The sequence below is a fragment of the Hemitrygon akajei genome, chromosome 1 (assembly GCF_048418815.1).
Source record: "Hemitrygon akajei chromosome 1, sHemAka1.3, whole genome shotgun sequence".
In the NCBI taxonomy this organism is placed as follows: Eukaryota; Metazoa; Chordata; class Chondrichthyes; order Myliobatiformes; family Dasyatidae; genus Hemitrygon; species Hemitrygon akajei.
Window position 1 is genome coordinate 136,859,793 of NC_133124.1, and position 18,123 is coordinate 136,877,915.

General features: G+C 45.4%; 1 protein-coding gene across 1 annotated transcript in view; it reads left to right on the forward strand.

Moving 5' to 3' along the window:
• Positions 1 to 18,123, forward strand: part of mlh1 (mutL homolog 1, colon cancer, nonpolyposis type 2 (E. coli)) — a 102,906-nt gene that overhangs the window by 18,460 nt on the left and 66,323 nt on the right. The window contains exons 3-5 of the mRNA XM_073052169.1: positions 3,638 to 3,736; positions 16,877 to 16,950; positions 17,587 to 17,659. Coding sequence (XP_072908270.1) covers positions 3,638 to 3,736; positions 16,877 to 16,950; positions 17,587 to 17,659 — 246 coding nt within the window. The remainder of the gene's footprint in view (positions 1 to 3,637; positions 3,737 to 16,876; positions 16,951 to 17,586; positions 17,660 to 18,123) is intronic.

Genomic DNA, 18,123 nt, shown 5'->3' on the forward strand with positions numbered 1-18,123 from the left:
ACATTTCCTAGTCTCTTCATAGTCTTCACCGATGAAAGGGATGACAGCTACAATTAAATGCCTGTTACTGTGAAATTTGCTGTTACCTCATTTGTTTGCCTTTACTTTTGCTGTGTCTTTGTGTATTATTTTGCTGTATTTAACATGTACAATAAAACGAGTTACTGGGCAAAAGTGGCAATTGCATCTATTGAATGTTTGCACAAGCAATACATTAATAAAGCACGTTGTTAAATGTATAAAACGTCTTCATCAGTGTTATCTTGTATTTCCATACAATGTTACGTTAGGCTGTTACACATCTATTGTCAGATATTGTTGTGGTGTTGGAGGTTGCGTTCAAGAAAACAATGAAATGCCGCGCTGCCACCACCATTTGTTCCAGCACGTCATAACAGCGGTTTTAAAAATAGCCAGTCACCCCATACATACTACGCCGGATATTAGGCGTTTTCAGAATTATTCACTCTGGAGAGCGTTTCTGAAATCTCCGTTTTCGGGGGAGGAAAACACAGTTTCAGTGTGGACAGAGGGTCAAAACGAAGAGAAAAGGCTTTGGTTACGGATTTATCCAGTCTAGTGTGGACGTAGCCTAAGATGATGTCTCACAGCTGCTTCTTTGGAGCGAGATCAGGGTTAAAGCTCTCACAGATCCACAAAAAATGTCTCCTGACTTTCACACCTTTTAGTCTTGACAAAAGGTGGGGTTGCTGATGGACATTCCTTTCTCAATTAAAGCTTAAATTTGGTGGAGTCTGAGATTCTACTCTGTTTGAGTAGCTGGATTATCTATTGAAGTGATTGTTCTTCTGTATCGGTGGCCTTATAAATTGTAACAATTGTGGAAGTCGAGCAGTGAACTTGTTTGAAACGCCAGAGGGATGAGAACGTTTCTCCCCCGATGTTGGAACCAAGTTCCCTCGTTGGCTGAGCTCGAAGAAATAAACTGGTGAAAAGATAAGTAACGATCTTTTTGTGCTGCGGTTATGTGGTCCGGCGATTTTAAGTTTACAGTTTGACGTGGGTCATGACCACGATTGTTCTTGGCAAATTTTTCAAAAGTGGATTGCCATTGCCGCCTTCTGGGCAAGGTACAAGACAGGTGACTCCAGCCATTATCAAAACTCTTCAGAAGTGGTCTGCCTGGTATCAGTAGTCACACAACCAGATTTGTGATATGCACCAGCTGCTTGTACAACCATCCACCACCTACTCCTATGGCTTCATGTGACCCTGATCGGTTGGGGGGGTGGGGTGGTAGTGCACTACACCTTGCCCAAGGGTGATTTGGAAGGAGCACCTTGCATCTCCTTTGATAGAAACATACACTATCTCCACCCCACCACCCTAATCAAAGTGATACTTGTTTTTGTTTTTATGTTCTAATCATGTAGATTAGGTATATGTTCTTGTTTTATATCTCAAGTACTGCTGATGTTCTTCCTATTAAATAATGTAACACTATCCTCTTCTCCATCTATCACCTTGGAATTATTTATTTCCCTCAACCATACTTTCTTCAATAGTTGTAATCCCATAATATAATTGTAATCCCATAATAATATTATTGTCTTGTATGTACTTAAAATATCTAGTGGTATTACATTTGTGAGAATACAATTAAAAATGGTTAAATTGAAGCATTCTGCTTCACCGTTCCAGCAACCTGGCTTAGTTCTTAGCAGTCTGTATGCAATTTACAAGTCCTCCGTGGCCATGAGTATTTCACTGGGTGGTCTTGTTTCCTGTGAGACCATCTTAACCTGTAACATACTGTGCACCACAGTACGGACTCTTCAGCCTCTGATGTGCCAACCTTTTAACCTACTCCAAGATCAATCTAACCTTCCCCTCCCATATAGCCCTGCTTTTATTTTTCATCCACGTGCCTTCTCTAAGAGTATCTTAAATGTCACTTAGTGCATCTACATCTATCACCATCCTTGGTAATACATTCCACTCTTTATTTTAAAATCTACCTCAGATATCCCCATATACTTTCCTCCGGTACTGTTAAAATCAAGCCCTCTTGTACAATGCTTTATGAGCTGTACAATGACCTCACTGCTCTGTACTTTATGTATTTGAAATTAGGGCAATTATTTCATACACTGTCACATTTGTGTATCTTTAGGCTTGTACACTTGGATACATCTGTCAAGTCAAGTCAATTTTTATTGTCATTTTGACCTTAACTGCTGGTACAGTACACAGTAAAAACGAGATGTTTTTCAGGACCATGGTGCTACATGAAACAATACAAAAGCTACACTGGACTACGTAAAAACAACACAGAAAAAACTACACTAGACTACAGACCTAGGACTGCTTAAAGTGCACGAAACAGTGCAGGCATCACAGTAAATAATAAACAAGACAATAGGCACAGTAAATTGCAGTATGTTGGTGAGAGTCCAGACTCTGGGTATTGAGGAGTCTGATGGCTTGGGGGAAGAAACTGTTACGTAGTCTGGTCGTGAGAGCCCGAATGCTTTGTCCCTTTCCCCAGATGGCAGGAGGGAGAAGAGTTTGTATGAGGGGTGCATGGGGTCCTTAATAATGCTGTTTGCTTTGCGGATGCAACGTGTGGTGTAAATGTCTCTAATGTAAATGTCACTTTGCCAGGAATATTGTCTGGTCCAGCAGCCTTGCCGTGGATTGACCCTGCACAGGGTTCTCCTCACATCAGCCATGGTGAGACACAGCACAATACAGGTTCTTCGGCCCACAATGTTGTGCCAACCCTTAAACCCTGCCTCCCATATAACCCCCCACCTTAAATTCCTCCATATACCTGTCTAATAGTCTCTTAAATTTCACTAGTGTATCTGCCTCCACCAATGACTCAGGCAGTGCATTCCACACACCAACCACTCTCTGAGTAAAAACCCTTCCTCTAATATCCCCCTAGAACTTTCCACCCCTTACCTTAAAGTCATGTCCTCTTGTATTGAGCAGTGGTGCCCTGGGGAAGAGGTGTTGACTTCCTCACCGCCACGTCATTTTCCGCCTCAAAACGAGCATAGAAGTTGTTCAGTGCATCTGGGAGGGAGGCATCACCGGCACAGTCAGGTGCTGTTGTCCTGTAGTTGATGCCCTTCCACATGTGCTGCGTGTCGCCACTGTCCTGGAAGTGGCTGTGGATTCGCTGGGCGTGTGCACGCTTTGCCTCTCTGATGGCCCGGGACAATTTGGCCCTCGCTGTTGTTAGGGCTGCCTTGTCACCTGCCCTGAAGGCGGAGTCACAGGTCCTCAGCAGCGCACGCACCTCCGTGGTCATCCATGGCTTCTGGTTAGTGCGTATAGTGATGGTCTTGGACAGAGTAACATCATCAATGCACTTGCTATTTCCACTCCCATTCATGTTCTACTCTTTTTAGTCCTCCCAAGATACATTGTCTTGCCTTTCAGAATTAAATTCCACATACCATTGCTCTTTTTTTTACCAACTGATTATCATCTTTGCAAAATTTCCTCTCTATCTTGTGAACCTGTTTGAATCAAAAGCTTTAGTTTTATCTGGGACAGCATACAAAATAGATTTTCAAAAGTTGCCATGTTTTATTTCACTGTCTTCCCCTCCCCCCCCCACCACCACAATGTTTTTTTTAAATGTGTTAACTTTTTGTATAATCAGAAGGAAGATTTGGAAATACTTTGTGAAAGATTTACTACAAGCAAGTTACAAAAATTTGAAGATCTTGCCAGCATCTCTACATATGGATTTAGAGGAGAGGTATGTTTGAAAGGTAATTATTTTATTACAATTAAAATATGGAATGTGGTAAAATCCATAAGGGTAGAAGATTCTCTTCAGTTGTCCAGCCTGCATGGACATAACTGAAGAAGAACGATGAGAAGTAAACAAATTTAGAAGGAAAAAAACTCTTATTTAAAAATTTGTTTTGCTTTTTATACTGTTGTGAAAATATATTTTGCAAACTTCATCTTTCTATATGAAGGAGTTAGAACAGTACAGCATGGGAACTGGCCCTTCAGCTAACGAGTATGCAGTGATTATAGTGCCAAGTTAAAATAAAACTATGTTCAGGCAGATGGATTTATCCCTCCATTCCTGCCTGTTCATGTGCCAGAAACAAACTGAGAAATCGAAGATGTAAAGGGACTTGGGAATCCTCAAGCAGGGTCCCCTACAGATTAACTTGCAGGTTGAGTTGGTAAGAAAGAAGGCAAATGCAATGTTAACATTCATTTCAAGAGGGCTATAATATAAAAGTAATAATGTAATGCTGAGGCTTTGTAGAGCATTGGTCAGGCTGAATTTGGAGTATTGTGAGCAGTTTTGGGCCCCTTATCTGAGAAAGTATGTGCTGGTATAGGAGATTGTTCAAAGGAGGTTAATGAGAATGATCCAGGAAAGAAAGGACTGAAGCTGAAGGAGCATTTGGTGAGTCTAGTCTTTAGAAGAATAATGGGGGATTTCATTGAAAGTTATGGAATATTGAAAGGCCTCGATAGAGTGGATGTGGGGAGGAGGTTTCCAACAGTGGAGGGGACTAGGACTTGGGGTGGGGGGTTGTGCGGGAGAGCCTCAAAATGCAGTGATGTCCAATTAAAACAGAGGAGGAATTTCTTTAGCCAGAGAGTGGTAAATCTGCGGAATCCATTGCCACAAACAACTGTGGAACCTAATTCATTTTGGTAGTTTTAAAAGCGGAGGTTGATAAGTTCTTGTTAAGTAAGGGTGTCAAAGATTACTGGGAGAGGGCAGGAAAATGGGGTTGAGAGGAATCAGCCATATTGAATGGTGGAGCAGACTCTATGGGATGAATGACCTAATTCTACTTCTCTGTCTTGTGTCTTATGTAAATTTTGCTAGCTGCCTGAAATCTAAAACCAGTGTATTATGCCTAAACAATGGAGACTACAACAAGACGAGGGAGGAGTTGGATAGAGTAGACTGGGAATGCAGACCATATGGTGGGATGGTGGAGAAACAGTGAAAGACTTTCAAAGAGATTTTTCATGGTGCTCAACAAAAGTATATTCCAGTTAAAAGCAAGGACAGTAAGGGTGGAGTGAGCCAGGCATGGATAGCTAAGGAAATAAAGGAAGGCATCAAATTAAAAGCTCGTGTACAAAGTCGTCAAGAGTAATGGGAAACTGGGTGATTCAGAAAACTTGAAAAAGCAGCAAAGAACCACTAAGTGAGCAATAAAGAAAGGGAAGATAGATTATGAAAATAAACTAGCACAAAATATAAAAACAGTAAGTTCTTATAACTATATAAAGTGGAAAAATGTGGCCAAAATGAATATAGGTCCCTTGGAGGATGAAAAGTGGGAATTGATATTGGGTAATAAGATGGCTGAGGCTTTGAATGACTATTTTGTGTCTGTCTTCATGGTGGAGGACACATCTAACATGCTGAAGAGAGATGATATGGATGCGATGAGAGGTGGGGACCTCATTACAATAGCTATCTCTAAAGAGGGAGTGCTGAACGATAGACATGTTCCCTGGTCCTGATTGAATGCATCCCAGGGTACTGGAAGAAATGACAGAGGTTATAGTAGAGGCTTTGGAAAGGATAGTGGACCATGGAAGAAAGGGAAGGAAGAAGGGCACAGAAGGGGATGATGGGCAGGTGAGGAGAAGAGATAAGAGAGTAACCAGAATGGGAATGGAAGAAGAGAAAAAGATGGAGGGGTAGAAATCAATGTACATGCCATCGTTTGAGGCTAACCAGACAGAATGAGCTGTTGTTCTTCCAACCTGAGTTTGGCTTCATCATATCAGTAGAGCTTTTGGAAGACATGTCAAAATGGGAATGTGACGTCAAATTGAAATGGTAGCCACGTAGAGATGCTGCCTTTTGTGGTGGACAGACTGAAGATGCTCAACAAATTGGTCAGCTAATCTTCACTGGGTCTCATCAATGTAGGGGAGGCTCCGTTGTAAGCACCAGATACAATAGATGAACCTGACAAACTCACAAATCAAGTATCACCTCACGTGAAAGGACTGTTTGAGGCTCTAAATGGTGATGAGGGAAGAGGGAATGGGTAGGTACACCATTTGTCACATTTGCAGGGTTAAGTACCAGGAGTGAGATCAGAGGGCAGGAACTAGTGAATCACAAAGAGAACAATCCCTCTGGAAAGTAGGATGGGTTGGGGGGGAGGGAGATGTGCTTAGTAGTAGGATCTTGTTAGAGATGGTGGAAGTTAAGGAAAATGATGTGCTGGAGGCTCGTGGATTGGTAGGAAAGGAAAAGGGGAACCCCATTCCTGTTATGACAGGAGGATGGGTGAGAGCAGATGTGTGAGAAAGAGGAAATATAGGAGGGGGGGCGATAGTGATGGTGGTAATGGATGGGCAATGCTTATCAAAGTAGTAGGCATAGTGACAGGTGATGGAAGATGGATGGCATCGTAGTGAACATGGAACTCAATGAGGTGTGGGCACTGGGACAAAGATGAGGCCCATAACTGAGTGCAAAACATTCTACCTCGAAGGTTGAAGGGGATGGTGAAGACGTGGCTGGAGTCAGGAGAGGGAAGGTTGGAAGTATCATGAAAGAGGAAGGCTTAAGGAAAGTAAGGTGGGAGGAAGATGGTGCTCAGAGAAATGAAGGAAGGGATGAGGGGTAGAGTGGAACCCAAGAGACCTGGAGTTAACAGAGGGTAGTGGGTGGAAGAAAAGGAACAAAAGAACCCAGTGGCAGTGAAAAAGTTCTTGACCTGTAGGTGGAGATGGCTACGGTCAGGGCAGAGCTGAAATGGGCAGGGTAACTGCTTGATATTTTGGCAATTCTTTTCTGAGGCAGGAGTAATCTGTACAAGGGGGGCAGGGTGCATCTTAACTGGAAAGCAGCTAATAATCCTGGCGAGAGGAGGTTAGTTAGTGCTACTTGGGAGAATTTAAACTAGTTTGGCAGAAGGATGGAACCAGAGCACCAGGTCAGAAAATGAAGGGAAGGCTCATGTCAAGGCTAGTACATAGACTGGGCAGAATTTGTTCAGTGTCCAGGAACGTTTTTTTTAAAATCAGTATATAGATAATCCACCAAGAGGAGTGGCCATATTAACTTAGTGTTAGGAAGGGAGCCTGGCCACATGACTGACCAATCAGTGGGAGCATGTTTAAGTAGAGATCACAACTTATGTTTTAATTTAAATTTGAGTAAGGAACTCCTTAAGTTTGAATAAGGATCAGAATGGATCTTTCAGGAGAGTGGTAAATTGAAGCAAGGCAAATTATGAGTGTATAATGCAGAAAATATGGGAAGTTAATTTGGAACAGCTGCTTTTGAGGAATTCCACACATGAGGGTGTTTATTGATCAACTGCACAGAGTATAGGGTAAGTATGTTCTAGGAAGAAGGAAGGCGAGGTCAGGGAACCTTGGGTGTTGAGGGATGTGATGTTTTTAGTCATAAAGAAAAAGGAAGCTTTTGTAAATTTGAAGAAGCTAAAGTCAGAGCCCTTTGAGAATGTAAAGGAGCAAGAAAGAAACTTGAGGCTGAAAACAGTAGAACTAGGATAGGCCATGAAAAGTTCTTGGCAGGGAAGATTCTATGCATGCTTCAAGAGCATGAGGACAACTAGAGAGGCAGAAGGACTACTTGAGGATAAAGGACGGAGTGTGCTTGGAGGAAAGGGATATGGGTGAGGTCCTAAATAAGTACTTCAGCGTTTATCAGGGAAAGTATGTGGATGATAGTGAGATCACTAGAGAATGCTAATATACTAGGGCATTTTGAGATGAAACGTTGAGTCTCTTAAAGAACATTAAGGTAGCTAAGCTCCCTAGAGCTTTATGGGATATACTCTGCATTGAGATAGTGGAAGCCCATCATGATCTTCATATCTTTTCAAGTCACAGTTAAGGTCCAGTGTGGTGTTTGGGGTGGGGGGGGGGGGGAGTTACTGGAGAGTAGCTAATGGTGTTTCGTTACTTGGGAAAAGAAATGGGGACAATCCTGGAAACTGGGTTGTGAGTCTCACATCGGTGGTAGGTGAGCTTTTGGAGAGGATTCGTATGGATAGAATTTCTTAACGTTAACATAACTTAAGGATATTCAGCATAGCCTTGTGTAGGGCAGTCCGTGTCTTTTAAAAAATTGAGTTTTTCAAGCAGGTGACAAAAATGGTTGAAGGCAGATTTGTGGATGTAGTCTACATGAATTTTAACCAGGTGTTTGACAAGATCCCTTGTTGTAGGCTCATCCAGAAAATTAAGAAGCTTGGGATCACTGGAAACTGGCTATTTGGTTTCAGAATTGGCTTGACCATAGAAAACAGGGTAGTAACTGATGGGTCATCTTCTGGCTGAAGGTCTGTGGTGACCTTGATACTGGGATTGCTGTTCTGTGCTCCATATAAATGATGTGACTGAAAATATGAATGGCTGGGTTAGTAACTTCACAGACAATACAAGGATTGATGATGTTGAGGATAGCATGGAAGATTGCCAAAGAATACAGTGGGATATAGATTAGTTACAGGTATGGGTGATGAAATGGCAGATGGAATTTAATCTCTAACTATGAAGTGTTACAAATTGGGATATCAAACATTAAGAGGTGGTACACGGTTAATGGCAAGACTCTTAACAGTGATGTACCAAGGGATCTTGGGGATCCATGTCCACAACTCCCTGAAAATGGCTCCACACGTTGATGGGATGGTAAAGGTATATTGCATGCTTAACTTTATAAGTCGAAGCACAGGGTCAGGAGTTACAAATCATGTTGCAGCTTTATAAAACACTGGTTACTACTCCACATCCTGATTTTTGCATTCAGTTCTTGTCTATCGGTGTCAGCTCGATATTTGTCAATTGTGGAATGTATATTGCAACCAGGGTGATGATAGAAGTCCATCAGCAACTAGAATGCATGACACTTGACTATCAGATGTTACAGGTTGGGGGAGCGAGATTGAGACAAAACCACCGTATTTTCACCGTGAGTTATTCATGAAGCAAATGCTGACACTGCTGTCGAGTTCATGCAGGAGAAGACAACATCTTTGGGCTGTAGAGCTGTGTCCAGAGTCTCGGGGTGAACCGTGTGTTTGTGAAGCAGTGTACACTGCAGTTCCTGATGACCCTGGTGCTGCAATTGTCATGGTTTCTCATGCCCCACAAATGACCAGGAGACACAGAAGATTCTTCAAGAAGGGTTAAACTTTAATTTGCAAATCAAAGCTGAGCTAGTCGCTGATTGCCCACCGATCCCCGGACACAGCATTTTTTATAGCAATCTCCTGGTCCAGTTGCATTAGCATATGTAATCGATCTATAGTTGCGTATTACACGTACCTCACGTACATCATTGTCTTCTACATTTTTAGGATATATGCATAGCAAATAGCAAACTCAGAACTGAGCAATGTTCTAATCTACATTTCTTTAGCTCTTTAGCTACCTCTCATTAACACACCATTGTCTTCTACATTCCTAAGATTTCATTCTACTAAATTGAGTACATGCATAGCAAATAGCAAGCTCAGAACTGACTTCATAGTTTTGGTAAATTTATACTTTTATACTCCAATACAATCTTGCTATGAGCTGTTGAATTTTATTTTCCAGAGACTGTACATTTGAAAGAAGGATGGTAAGTGGGACTGTTAACCTGAAATTATTAACCTGCTCAGTTGAGGAAAAACACCAGACACACGAAATTACCTCTGAAACGGTTCTTATTCAGAGAGGAGTTCGCAGTCCCATGCACTTCGGGCGTAAGGTAGCCAACTCCCAATTTGTCGGTTTACAAAGGTCATACTTATACCCAAAAGCAGGGTACTGCGTTCGCAAATATGGTTACCGATTCAAATTCATCGATTGATTGGCTATTGCATAGCTAAGCACGTGAAATACTCGGAATAAGCATAGATGCAAGCGTAATACTTGGAATGAGTATGGACGCAAGCAAAACACTCAAAATAGGTATATAGCTCAAAATACTTTGCCGAACACATTGTCTTGTGGTCGCAAGGTTCCTCTTCTTTGTCGTTGCCACATGCTGTCTGGCATCTTATTTTAGCTACCTCTTCCCTGTCCTCCTACACTTCCCCAATGACGTATCTTCTCCCTGGTCTTGTCTACATATTTTGCTACACTTACCCCTCGCCGACCCCTTCTACACGTACTCCTTACCCTCTTCACATTCTCGGGAGGGGTGAACCTTGGGGATCTTCACTTCAGTTTTACCTGTGGTCCTCCCCAGCAGCCAGACTTGCTGATGCAATGGAGTAATCCTCTAAGACTCTAGCTGCTGCACTCGCTCCCAGGGTGGTCTGTAGTCCCAGTCTCAATTCTGAATATCCATAACGTAGTAAATGACTTGAAAAAATGTTGCAATGTCTGTGGTTGCAGACTTTAGCCGTAATAGTTCTAAACAGGAATACAGTGGATTCTGGTTAATTGGGACACATTGAGACCAGTGCATTTTGGCCCAATTACTTAAGCCATCACCCCTACTGGGGTATAAGCCACCAACAGTAGCTTGCTAGGGTCCTTTGTCCTAGGCCAGTCTTTCAAATCCCCAAATGTGATCCATCTTCTTGATGTATTCTTCCTTTCCCAGGTCACCAGAGCTTCTGTTGGCGTTTCTGCAGCACTGGGCTTTTTGGGATGGGATTGTTAGCCCCATGCCCAACCTTCCCAACTGGGCTAGAGACAGTCACAGCGGAGTTAGGCCCAATTAAGTGGTTGTCCCAATTAGCTGAAGTTTCATGAACATAATTTAAAAGGTATAAAATAACACAACAACCCAAACAAAATGCTGGTAGAACACAGCAGGCTAGGCAGCATCTATAGGGAGAAGCGCTGTCGATGTTTCGGGCCAAGACCCTTTGTCAGGACTAACCGAAAGGAAAGATAGTAAGAGATTTGAAAGTAGTGGGGGGAGGGGGAAATGCGAAATGATAGGAGAAGACCGGAGGGGGTGGGATGAAGCTAAGAGCTGGAAAGGTGATTGGCGAAAGTGATACAGAGCTGGAGAAGGGAAAGGATCATGGGACGGGAGGCCTCAGGAGAAAGAAGGAGGTGGGGAGCACCAGAGGGAGATGGAGAACAGGCAAACAACTAAATATGTCAGGGATGGGGTAAGAAGGGGAGGAGGGGCATTAACGGAAGTTAGAGAAGTCAATGTTCAAAATAAAATAACACAAACTGATTAACACATATATTTAAATGACATACAGAAAAAATTAGAATCCTATCAATACTACTATAGTACTATAAAAATGTGTATTAGTTCCTACTAGTTATCAGAAGAATTCATCCAGCGTATGCTGTAGCGGTGTGCTACACACAGCGCTGAAATAACGACACCTAGTCGGTGAGCTGCAGTTGCAAAGAGGTTTATTCAAACTTAGCGGCCTCGCTTTAAAGCCTTCCTGTTCCCGCACTCCCCGGATGGGAATGCTGACGTATTCACAGTCCCGTCCCGTGCGCGGGCTTTTCCCCTTGCTGGTGAAGCAGGCTTGGCGCCCTCTTTGGGACCAGCCACAATGCCGGCGCACGCCACTTTGTGAGCCGGTTCAAGTGCGCTGGGAAGTGGGTCGCCACATAATCCTCCCCCAGAACCGGCGATACACCCCCCAATGTCCTCAGTCTGGGTTGGACTCTGTTTGGGAGGTCTGCCTCTGCGCCGCGGTGCCTGAATCTCGACCGGCTGCTCCCAAGTCCACATGGGCCAGTTTGAGTCGGTCCACTGTGAAAACCTCCTCTTTCCCCCCAATGTGCAGCACGAATGTGGACCAGTTGTTTCTGATCACTGTAAACGGCCCCTTGTAGGGCCACTGTAACGGTGCTCGATGTCCGCCCCATCGTACAAAAACGAACTTACAGTTTTGCAGGTCTTTGGGTACGCAGGTCGGGTTTTGTCCATGCTGTGAAGTGGGTATGGGGACCAGGTTACCGAGCCTCTCGCATAGTCTGCCCAGGATTGCTGCGGGTTCTTCCTCTTGCCCCCTTGGGGCTGGTATGCGCCGTACACCAATTCGGCCAACAAGGTGTGCAGATCCTCTTTGGGCACCGTGCGGATTCCGAGCAGGACCCAGGGAAGCTCGTCCACCCAGTTAGGCCCTTTGAGGCGGGCCATGAGAGCCAACTTCAGGTGACGGTGGAAACGCTCCACTAGTCTGTTCGACTGTGGGTGGTAGGCAGTTGTGTGGTGCAGCTGTGTCCCCAAAAGGCTGGCCATAGCTGACCACAGGCTGGAGGTGAACTGGGCGCCTCTGTCAGAGGTAATGTGGGCCGGTACACCAAAGCGAGATACCCAGGTTGCAATCAGTGCTCGGGCGCAAGATTCGGAGGTGGTGTCGGCGAGCGGGACCACCTCTGGCCATCTTGTGAACCGGTCCACGATAGTGAGGAGGTGCCGCGCTCCTCGCGACACTGGCAGGGGGCCCACGATATCCACATGAATGTGGTCGAAATGCCAGCGGGTGGGGTGGAACTGCTGCGGCAGGGCTGTGGTGTGCCACTGCACCTTGGTTGTTTGGCAGTGCATGCACGTTCTGGCCCAGTCACTGACCTGCTTGCGGAGTCTGTGCCAAACAAACCTGTTGGCTACCATCCGGACGGATGTCCTGATGGAGGGGTGCGCTAAGTTGTGAATGGAGTTGAAAACGTGCCGCTGCCAGGCTGCCGGGACGACGGGACGGAGTTGGCCGGTGGTGACGTCTCAGAGTAGGGTCCTCTCACCTGGGCCTACAGGGAGGTCCTGGAGCTGCAAACCGGAGACTGCTGTTCTGTAACTAGGGATCTCCTCGTCTGCCTGCTGCGCCTCTGACAGCGCTTCATAGTCTACCCCCTGGGACAGGGCTTGGATGATAGGGTGAGAGGGTATGTCCGCCACGACATTGTCCTTACCTGAGACATGCCGGACATCCGTCGTGTATTCAGAGATGTAGGACAGATGTCGCTGCTGGCGGGACGACCAGGGGTTGGATGCTTTCGTGAACGCAAAGGAAAGAGGTTTGTGGTCCGTGAACGCGGTGAAGGGCCTACCTTCTAAGAAGTACCTGAAATGCCGGATTGCCAGGTATAGCGCCAACAGTTCCCGGTCGAAAGCACTGTATTTGAGCTCGGGTGGTCGTAGGTGTTTGCTGAAAAACGCCAGGGGTTGCCAGTGACCCTTGATGAGTTGTTCCAGCACCCCACCGACTGCCGTGTTAGATGCGTCCACTGTGAGGGCGGTAGGGATGTCCGTTCTGGGGTGCACTAGCATCGCGGCGTTTGCCAAGGCTTCTTTGGTTTTAATGAAAGCGGCGGTGGACTCCTCGTCCCAGGTAATGTACTTGCCCTTGCCTGACATCAGGGCAAACGGGGTGCATGATTCGGGCAGCTGAAGGGAGGAAGCGGTGGTAGAAATTCATACCCATGAATTCCTGAAGGCCTTTGATTGTGTTGGGTTGGGGGAAATGGCGGACCGCATCTACCTTGGCGGGCAGAGGGGTTGCCCCGTCTTTAGTAATCCTGTGGCCCAGGAAGTCAATGGTTTCGAGCCCGAACTGGCATTTGGCCGGGTTGATTGTCAGGCCGTATTCACTCAGTTGGGCGTAGAGTTGACGGAGGTGCGACAGATGCTCCTGACGACTGCTGCTGGCTATGAGGATGTCGTCCAAATAGATGAAAGCGAAGTCCAGTTCGCGTCCCACTGCGTCCATTAACTGCTGAAACGTCTGTGCGGCATTCTTCATGCCGAACGGCATGTGGAGGAACTCGAAAAGGCCAAACGGGGTGATGAGTGCTGTTTTGGGGACGTCATCCGGATGCTTCGGGATTTGATGGTATCCCCGGACGAGGTCTACCTTGGAGAAGATCCGTGTGCCGTGCAGGTTTGCTGCAAAGTCCTGAATGTGCAGCACAGGGTAGCGGTCTGGTGTTGTAGCCTCGTTCAGCCTGTGGTAGTCGCCGCATGGTCTCCAGCTCCCTGTTGCTTTGGGCACCATGTGCAGGGGGGAGGCCCATGGGCTGTCAGACCGCCGTATGATCCCCAATTCCTCCATCCTCCTGAACTCCTCCTTCTCCAGTTGGAGCTTGTCCTGGGGAAGCCTTCGAGCACGGGCGTGGAGGGGTGGTCCCAGGGTCGGGATGTGGTGCTGTACGCCGTGTCTGGGCATGGCTGCCATGAACTGCGGCGCCAGAACCGATGGGAATTCCGCCAGGACTCTGGTGAAGTCGTTGTCGGACAGCGTGATGGAGTCTAGGTGTGGGGCCGGCAACTGGGCTTCACCCAGGGAGAACATTTGAAAAGTCTCGGCGTGGACGAGTCTCTTCCTGGGCAGGTCGACCAGTAGGCTATGAGCTCGCAAAAATTCCGCTCCCAGGAGCGGTTGGTCTACGGCGGCCAGTGTGAAGTCCCACGTGAACCAGCTGGAGCCGAACTGTAACCGCACCGTACGGGTGCCGTAGGTCCTTACTGTGCTGCCGTTCGCGGTCCTCAGGGTGGGACCCGGTTCTCTGTTGTGGGTGTCGTAACTCGTCGAGGTAAGACGCTGATTTCGGCTCCGGTGTCGACCAAAAGGCGACGTCCCGACTGCTTGTCCCAGACATACAGGAGGCTAACCCGATGGCTAGCTGCTGTAGCCATTAGCGGTGGCTGGCCCTGGCATTTCCCGGGAACTTGCAGGGCGGGCTACAGCGGCAGGCTTCTGCGCCCCACTGCTGGTGGTAGAAGCACCATTGTTCATTGGTCTCCTCACCCCTGCCTCTGGGGTTAGCGGGCTCTGCGGCCGGGCCTGGTCAGGTTTGCTGCTGGGAGCGTGGCCTGGTGATCTGTGTGATGGTCGCCCCACTCTCCTTGGCTTTCCACAGCACGTCCGCCCAGGCCGCCACCTTCGGGGGTCGCTGAAATCCGCGTCGGACAGCAGCAGGCGTATGTCCTCGGGCAGCTGCTCTGGGAATGCCTGCTCAGACATGAGGCAGGGCTTGTGACCTCCGGCCAGGGACAGCATCTCGTTCATCAAAGCTGACGGTGGCCTGTCCCCCAAACCATCCAGGTGCAGTAAGCGGGCAGCTTGCTCGCGCCGGGAGAGTTCGAAAGTCCTTATGAGTAAGGCTTTGAATTTTGTGTACTTGCCGTGTTCCGGGGGCGACTGTATAAACTCCTCAACCTGGGCGGCTGCCTTCTGGTCGAGGGAGCTCACCACGTAGTAGTAATGTGTGGCATCCGAGGTTATCTGCCGAATGTGGAATTGGGCTTCTGCTTGCTGGAACCATAGGTGAGGTTGCAGCGTCCAGAAGCTTGGCAGTTTTAACGAAACTGCATGAACAGATGCGGCGTCGTTCATCTCCGGTCCAAATATCGTTTGGGTCGTCAGGGTCACCAATTGTAGTGGTGTGCTACACGCAGTGCTGAAATAACGACACGTAGTCAGTGAGCTGCAGTTGCAAAGAGGTTTATTCAAACTTCGCAGCCTCGCTTTAAAGCCTTCCTGATCCCACCCTCCCCGGGCGGGAATGCTGTAGGGGGAGCGTATTCACAGTCCCGTCCCACGCGTGGGCTTTTCCCCTTGCTGGTGAAGCAGGCTTGGTGCCCTCTTTGGGACCGGCCTCAATGCCGGCGTGTGCCACTTTGTGAGCCGGTTCGAGTGCGCTGGGAAGTGGGTCGCCACAATGCTACCTTTTTCTTTTCATTTAAATAAACAATATTGGCGCAGGCATTCAGTGCAGTTAATAGACTGCTTTCATGCAATGCTTTCAACGATTGTATCCTCCAAATCTTCAATTTTATTGTGATATTCCAGATGACTACCTTCAAACTCTTCACAGTTCCTAACTTATTGATGTAAAGCCTGAATGCTTGAAACTACAGTGAGCAATACAGTTCTGAAATTGTCTCGCTTATTTCTCACCAACTATTGGTGACAAAAATAACTTTTGAACACAAACACGAGGAACTGACACTGTTAAAAGCTGTTCACTCGAAGTACAGTGTAGTGTCTTAACTGCTTCATAAACCCAGTGACACTAGTTAGGAGCGATCTGGCAGTGGATTCCTCTCTCAATTAAGCGGCATAGTGCCCCAAGTAAATGAAGGGACTCCCAACTATTTTGTCAATTAGTTTTTGTTCTTTAAAAGTTCTCCCAAGTAAGTGATTGACTGTTGGCACAATTAACCAGAACCTCTGTGCTTCATGATTTACTTGGAAGCTACACAAAAAGATCTTCACTTTCTGGCACCATTTTTGAGAGCAGATCTGATAAGTTTATGAGATTATGAGAGGAATAGATGGCCAGTATATTTTCCCAGGTTTGGAATGCCTAATACTAAAGAGCATGAAGAGTGAGAAGGAATAAGTTCCAAGGAGACTTGCAGGACAGCATTTTTACTTTTGCAGTGACTTGTGGGTGCCTGAAATGCGATACCAGGGGTGGTAGTGGAGCAAATACAATGGAGGTGTTTAAGTGTTTTTTTGTACAGGCATGTGGATGTACGTGAATGGAGGAATGTGGACATGTGGAGGCCGAAGGGTTCAGTTCAGCTAAGCATTTAATTAGTTTGGTACAACATCGTGAGCTAAAGGGCCTGTTCATGTTCTGTATGGCATAATGTTGAGTTAATAGTGTTTGATGGTGAATCTGTCAGTGGTTTTTGTGGCCATGGTTTCTTATGCTGTGGAAATTTCTTCTCCATTTTTCAGTACTACCAGTCACAATATAGTTAAGGGTTTTAATTACCGGAAGTCCCTGTGATGATTTTTCCCCCAAATCCCCACTCCATTTCTACCTGTGCATTTCAAAATCAGTCTTTAGTTATCACTGGGGAACATTGTGGACAGTTTGGTCTTGTGATAAATTCCTGAGGTATTACAATTGAGATTGATATCTTTCAAGTAATGTGAAGTTTGAATGCATTAATTTAAGAGAATATCTATTAATTTTTTTTTAGGCTCTTGCCAGTATAAGCCATGTGGCACATGTCACCGTAACGACCAAAACTGCTGATGCGAAGTGTGCCTTGAGGTAACTGGCTTATTGATTTTTTTTAGATATGTTTGAAAGTCATTGTCCTTTGGAACATAATGGTCAGAAACTCATGGGAGTCGTGGCTGAGAGCTGTAAATTTGTTCTTTATAGCATTTGAACCACACCCAGTCAAATCTGAGATTGAAAGTGTTAATGATTTGCTTTAAGAACATCACCATGCTCTAGAATAGCTGGTGATTTGGTTGGTTAACAGGCTTTCATTATGTGAAGCACTTGAAAACTTTATTATTTCTAAAATGCAACTTGTCAATTGCCTGTAAATCATTATTCTGTTAAACGTGGCTAAATGGTTTAACTTAATTTTTCAACATCAGTTTGTTGGTGCATGGTCATTGTGTGCTTATTGATCTTAAGATACAGGAAATGGTAAGATAGTCTTTGGAAGCAGCTCTGCAAATGTGAGTTTTCCATCACAGAAGCAAGAGCTCATAGGTAATCCTTGATTTGTTTCCCTCAGCTGAAACAATTTTGTGGAGTCAGCATATGTGGTAAATTTGACTAATTTTTGGCTGCTATGACAAAAGTTTAACAATGTTTATTTTTATTAAAGTTTAAAATTCTTTAATAATGTGAACTTCCTTGAAATTATTGAATCATGCTTTTGTTTTAAAGGTGTAGCTACTGTGATGGGAAATTGAAAGCTCCTCCAAAACCATGTGCTGGAAATCAAGGCACACAGATAACAGTATGTCCCTCATTAATAATAATTTTGTCTCTTGTGATGTTTACCTGTTTTAAAGTTCTATTCCAAGGTACTGTTTCAAAACAATCTAATTCTGTCTTATTTTTATGTAAACCACTACAGCTGTCTTCTGCCTTTTTCTTTCCATAGATTTGTGGCCACCTCCCAAATTCAAAATCAATATGAGTAGCAACGTTGCCTCTAAGATGTGTGTACTCACAAATCTTTTGCTACTAGTGCACAAAAGAATTTAAACTTCGCACAGAAGCTTGTCACCCTCTACTTTATTGGCATGTTAACTACATTTCACAATCGTACGCTGTCGCATTTCCTTTTCTGGTTTCTGATGCGGACAGTGTTGACAATGTGGAGTTTGAATGATTTGCAGATTTTAGAACTAGATTTTTATATGTTTTTACTAAAGAAATTATTGATTCACTATGTCAAATTCCAAAGAAGCAAAGATT